A 6,230-nucleotide genomic window follows, 5' to 3' on the forward strand; every position below is an offset into this window, starting at 1 on the left:
CAAAGCAAAGAGGAAAAAATGTTGAACAGGTAAACACAATGAAATTTGAAGCACATCTCTGATTTTAAAGTGTATATCTATTTCTTGTCGATCACTGAATGAATACAACAACTTTTAAATATATATGAGTCTGTAGGGTATGGGTATATACCACCACACTTAATACAGAAACATTTCATAGTGGCAAAATTTTTAGTGCACTTCCCAAGTGCTACAACAACTGTCATCCACTGATATCTACATGCAAATGCTACTGAACTAGTACTTTAGAGCAAATAAAAAAAAGTTTTAGAAGAACTCCCTGGCAAAATCTTTTTAAAATGAAAATAATTAACCAAAACCCACTTTTCATCTGAACAGCATAGAAAATAATCTCCTTTATGATCTGAATCATATATACATATAGTAATATCTACTCTCAGAAAATAACTTCTCACACTACACACAGAACTGCAGTGTACACTCAGCAAATGTTAGTATCAGAAGAAATTGTTCCATGAGAAGAATGTCTGAGGAATAGTGACAGGAAATGTTTTTAAAGAGCAAGATATGACAAAGACTGAAATGCACATAGAAGGGAGTGGACTAGAGAGAATGTAAGCAGAAAGTAACAGACTAATTAATGGGAAAGCAGCAACTAGTTCTGATGCAGTAATGAATCATGAAAGTCATGGACAGGAGAGGTAAAATGAGTTTGTCTTCCTTGTTTGAAGCTATACATAGAATTGTCAGGCAGTCAAAACCCAGTTGGAGTTTGAGTTGAGTAGATTATAATAAGAAACACAGACTTTGCCAAAACTACTTCACAGGGTTTTGTCTGAACAGAAAATAAAGTACAAGTTATGAAAATATTTCACAAATGGCAAATGCTACACTCATAATAGAGCATTAACACAATATTCAGATACAAACTTTCTTTCAACTAGAAAGCTATAAACGATGAGCAATCCTGACCAAAGAAAGGAATATCATTCTTTGCCCCATTACCAGATTCTCAGGAAAACATAGGCTGGCTTCACAGTCACAGAGAACCCTAACATCACAAACAGAGAGAATAATGTTAACAAGTGGACCACATGGAGAGATGTGCAAATAAATATGTGGTGAATCTTCACTCCTAGCATTTCCCACAATTTTAGGGCGAAAATAATTCAGTGTAAGGGGAAAAAGTGATTCCCTTCCCTGCTTTACCTTGAATCTCAAAAACCTTTTGAGATTCATGTCTGCACATGAGTAGGACTGAATTATGTCCTCTCCCTTATATATAAAAGGAAGATTTGAAAGGATTAAATGATGGCATAAAGTTTTCAAATTAAGCCCAAATACATGTTTTTACTTCTATGTAAAAAACAGAACCATCAGAAAAGCATCTACTCATAAGTTACAGCTAAGAAATTGAGGCCTGTGATACTAAACTATCTGTCCTATACTACAGAAAACAAATTGTGCATCCTAAGTCTGTTCATGTCAAATACCTATATGGAAAATCTACAACACAGACTCCCATATCAAAAGAGGTCAAGAAGATAAAAGTGACAATAACTAACAATTTTTACTTGCTATTTGTTTCTTAATTGTTTTATAATAACTTGAGTACATATTTTGGCATTGAATATTTTTATTAAATTTTGTAAGTGCCCAAAACAGCATTTACCACAATTGTTAGTAATTCTCCCAGAAAAAATCATCATATCAGAAGCAAAATTAATCAAGAATCAATATGTTGATTGGAAATTATTATGCAAAACATAAAATCTGAGATGATAAGACACCTATTAAAGAACACATCATGATTCATGAAACGTTTATGCCAAAAACCATATTCCTTAATTGATCAAGATATTGATTTCACTGCTACAATAAAGAAGAGCCAGGCACAAGTGGGTCATGTCTATAATCCTAGCTACTCAGGAGGCTGAGATCTGAGGATTATGATTCAAAGCCAGCCCATGAAGGAAAATCCATGAGAAGTTGATCTCCAAGTAACCACCAAACAGCCAGAAGTAGAGATATATGGCCTAAGTGGTAGAAGACAAGCCTGGAGCTAAAAAGCTTAGGGACAGTGCTCAGGCACTGGGTTCAAGCCTCAACACAGTGAAAAAAAGTAAACATGACCATAAGAATGACACAAGCAAAATTTACATTGTGGCAAGTACTACATGAAAAACAACCTAATTTTTCAATGAAAAAAATATACAAAAATCTAAATGCGTTTACATATAGACACAAGATCAATTCACATCCTAAATAAAAAATATTAGAACATTTATTAGACAATTGAAAGTTTGAAACCCAATAGAATATTTACTCATAATATGGAATAATAGTTAATGTCAACTACCATAGACACAGATGCTTTTACAGACCAGAAACTTTTAAAGATGTATATGGAATAATTCTGCTACAATATTTAGCAATATTTCCAAAATAATAGTGAAACACATAAAGCACTGACATGATTAAGATGGATCATTAACTTGTAATTATTCAATGTAGGGGCCAAATACAAACGTGCTCATTGTAACATAATTTAAGGATGTTCGTGAAAATACAAATAAAATTATCACTGAGAGTGTCCCAAAAGTTTTGAAGGAAAGAAGCATTTTGTCAAGGACTTAATGAATTCAAAACATTATAGAGCAACCCAATCAAACATCTCCTTTATAAATAAAGATATTAAGGCTCAGAGAAGTTACGTGACTCTCACTCGGGGTCACAGAACTTGTCAGTTCCACTCCAGACGAGAATGAAAATCTCCACACTTGCAGTCCAGGGAGAGCAGGAGGGAGGGCAGGAAGGGAGGCAGAGAGGGAGGGAGGAAGGGGGGCTGTTTCCACAAAGCAGCCAGCAGCGATGATGATCCCTCGATCCCAAGGCAGGAAGTGTTCCGTCCAGAGCCCCCTCCAGCGCGAGGGAGACCCCAGCCCGCCCCGAGGCCGGGAGCGCACCGAGTGGGCTCACACCAAGAAGGAGCCGCCGGCCACGGCGATGAGATCTGTTTCTTTGTGGCAGCCATGGCTGCCCGTGGGCGAGGAGAAGCCGAACTGGCTGTCCTCCTCCTGCGCGAAGAAGTCCGAGTCAGGATGGACGTGCCAGTCGGCCTTGGCCGGCGTCAGGAGTTCGGAGACGCTGTTTTCACAGAGGGTGCTGGAAGGGGTGAGCGCTTCGGTGTCCACCGTCAGCTTGCTGCTGGGCGTCAGAGCCTGGGGCTCCGCGCTGGCGTTCTTCAGGGCCAGGCAGCCCAGGGAGCCCAGGGGCCCCCCGCTCCCACCGGAGACGTCATCCAGATCCAAGGGGCTCTGCTGAAAGCCCGAGGCCGTGGTGCCGAAGAAGAGCGAGGTGTCCAGGCTCTGGGGCAGGTCGCTGGCGGCCCTCAAGGCCCGAGCGTCCACCGCGGGCCCCAGGGCCTCGGGACTGCCACTGCCCGCGGGCAGGCTCCCGGCCAGGGTGGAGCTCACGGAAGCCACGTCGATCGTCAGGATTCCCGAGTTGACCAGGGCCGTGTCCAGCACGGCGGCCGAGCCGGCGCCGGGCACGTCGGAGAAGAGAGACGCGATCTCGGGGCCGCCGAGGTCCCCGTGGGCCTGGCTGGCCAGCTCGCTGCTGGGCGTGAGGGAGTTGGCCGCCTCAAGCTGCGCCAAGAGGTCCTGGCCCAGGTTGTGCCTCTTGGCCATGTGCGTCTTCATGCTGTGCTTGGAGGTGAAGAGCTTGTTGCAGGTGGACACGGGGCAGCGGCTCTTCCACGCGTCCACGTCCTGCAGGTGCTTCTTGGAGTGGATGTAGAGGCTGCTGCGGGCGGAGAAGCGGGCGCAGCAGCCTTCCACGGGGCACACGAAGGGCTTGGTGCCCAGGTGGGTGATGCTGTGGCCCTTGAGGTGCTCGGCCCGGGTGAAGGACTTGCCGCAGCCCTCCACGGGGCAGGTGAACCTGCGGTCGTCCTCGTGCTTCCTCTTGTGCCGCAGGAGCTTGGACATGCTGGTGAAGTTCCAGCCGCAGCCGTCGAAGTCGCACAGGAAGGGCCTCTCGCCGGTGTGGCTGCGCAGGTGGATCTTGAGGCGGCAAGCCTTGTCATACTGCTTGCTGCAGCCCGGGAAGGAGCAGGCGAACAGCTCCTGCTCCCGGAAGTGGGCGCGGTTGTGGGAGAAGAGGGCGCTCACGGTGATGAAGGTCTTCTTGCAGCCCGAGAAGGCGCACTGGTAGGGCCGCTCGGGCTCGAAGTGGCTGCGCTGGTGGGTGCTGAGCTTGGCCTGCGTGGGGAAGCTCTCGTCGCACACGTCGCACTTGAACGAGTTCTCCTGCTCGTGGCCCTTCATGTGCGCCTTCAGGTTGTACACGGTGGTGAAGCTCTTGCCGCAGCCGTCGGCGGGGCAGCCGAAGGGCCGCAGCTTGTCGTGCGACTGCAGGTGACGCTTGAGCTTGTAGGACGTGGTGAAGGTCCAGCCGCAGCCACCCAGGGGGCACTTGAAGGGCCGCTGGCCCTGGCTGCTGCTGTGCGTCAGCAGGTGCACCTTCAGCTGGTGCTTCTTGGCGAACGTCTGCCCGCACTGCGCCTCGGGGCACAGGTACAGCACCACGCCCGGGTGGCCGGGCACCAGCGGCCCGCGGGGGCTCTGGGCGGCCGCCGACGCCGCCACCGCCACCACCGCGGCCGCCGCCGCCGCCGCCGCCGCCGCCGCCGCCGCCGCGGCCGCCGCGGCCGCCGCCGCCGGGCCCTCGGCCTCCTCGTCGGGCACGGGCGCGGGCACGGACGCAGGCGCGGGCGCGGGCGCGGGCGCGGGCTCGGCCGGCTCGGCCAGCAGCAGGTCGGGCGGCAGCTCCGGGCAGTCGCCCAGCTGCGCGGCGGCGGCGTGCGGGAAGCCGGCGGCTGGCGGCGCGGCCGGGCCGCCGGGCTGCTGCGGCTGCGGGAAGGGCGCGACCCCGGGCTCCCAGGCGGGCAGCGGGGGCGTGGTCAGGGTCAGGACTCCGTTCTCGAAGCGCAGCAGCAGGTCCTGGTTGTGGATGGTGATGGTGCCCGCGAAGGCCGCCGCGGGGCCAGGCGGCGCGGGGCTCAGGCCCGGCGCGGGGCCCGGCACAGGCATCGGCACGGGCAGCGGCAGCGGCACCGGCACGGGCGCCGACACGGGCACCGGGGCCGCCGCCACCCCCGACAGCCGGCGGGGGACCAGCGCGGGGCGGCCGGGGGGCCGCGCAACGCTCTCGCCCCGCTCGGGCCCCAGGCCCGCCTCGGCCTCCTCCCTCCGCACCGGCCCTCCGGCCTGCTCCGCGCCCGCGCTTTCCACGTCGCCACCCACCGGGTCGAGCAGCAACAGGAAGAAGTCGTCGCCGCCGCTGCCGCCACCGCTGCCGCCCCCACCGCCGCCGCCGCCGCCGCCGCTGCCTCTGCCTCTGCCTCTGCCTCTGCCGCCGCCGCCGCCTCCGCCGCCGCCTCTGCTGCCCCCGCCACCGCCGCCGCCGCCGCCGCTGCCGCTGCCTCTGCCGCCGCCACCTATCGCAAGATCCGGCCTGGGCGCCAGCGGGCTCGGGCTCGGGCTCGGGCTCAGGCTCGGGCCAGGGCCTCGCGAGGCCCTGTGGGCCTCCTGGCTCCGCGGCCCGGCCGCGCCATCTTGGGCCCCCCGGAGCAGGAGGAGGCGGCGCGCCGGGGCCTGACAAGCCGGAGAGCGGAGGCCTCCGTGGACCCCGCCGCCGCCGCCCGCGGGGCCGCCGCCGCCGCCGCCGCTGCCGCCACCGCCGCCCGGCGCCGTCCGGCGAGCCAGCAGCAGCCCCGGGATTTCCATCTCTGCGTCGCGGAGGCTCTGCTGGAACCAGAGCCGAGGCGGAGGCGCGACCCCGCCCCCTGCCGCGGGCCCAAACATGTTCCTCAAAGGAAAAAAAAATGTGCAATGCGCAGAAACTGGCCCTATCAGATATTAAAACGTGTTTAACGCCATAGTGATTTAAATATTCGGGGACTGGGTCTGTGCAACTGCTCCGAGAGCCCGGGGGCACAGCCCCCGAGAAACAAATTGGGGCCCCGGTGCTGGGAGGAAGTCGCCAAGGGCATCCTCCCCCAAGGGGGCGAATGACAGCTCCTGGGCTCCAGGAGCTGCGGGCAGTGGCGGCGAGCCTAGCTGGGGGGCAGGACCACTTGGGTTCCTACCTCACTGCCTACAGAGGAAATTAACACTTTCCTGCCCGCCTGGCCCGGGCCCCTGCCTGTTGCCTGCTTGCTGCTCCTGTGTGGAGAATTGCTC

The 6,230-nt window shown here is 54.9% G+C and overlaps 1 protein-coding gene across 1 annotated transcript; it reads right to left on the minus strand.

Annotated features, from left to right (window-relative positions):
• Window positions 1-533: 533 nt before the first annotated feature.
• LOC150040776 (zinc finger X-linked protein ZXDA-like) lies at window positions 534-6,026 on the minus strand. The gene is made up of 2 exons (XM_090326070.1): window positions 4,695-6,026; window positions 534-4,610 (listed from the first exon to the last, which is right to left on the minus strand). Exons 1-2 carry the CDS (start codon window positions 5,850-5,852, stop codon window positions 2,958-2,960), a joined length of 2,811 nt encoding a protein of 936 aa, XP_090182196.1. The 5' UTR covers window positions 5,853-6,026; the 3' UTR covers window positions 534-2,957.
• Window positions 6,027-6,230: the final 204 nt, after the last annotated feature.

The sequence above is a fragment of the Megascapheus bottae genome, chromosome X, assembly GCF_031878675.1.
Source record: "Megascapheus bottae isolate mThoBot1 chromosome X, mThoBot2.hap1, whole genome shotgun sequence".
NCBI lineage: Eukaryota > Metazoa > Chordata > Mammalia > Rodentia > Geomyidae > Megascapheus > Megascapheus bottae.

Bases quoted from the DNA above. Each gene is read 5' to 3' on its own strand.
- LOC150040776 (XM_090326070.1), bottom strand. From the start codon at position 5,852: ATGTTTGGGCCCGCGGCAGGGGGCGGGGTCGCGCCTCCGCCTCGGCTC. The intron at 4,611-4,694 runs GCGGCGGCCGCG...GCGGCCGCCCAG, and splicing joins AGGGCCCGGCGGCGGCGGCC to AGCCCCCGCGGGCCGCTGGT.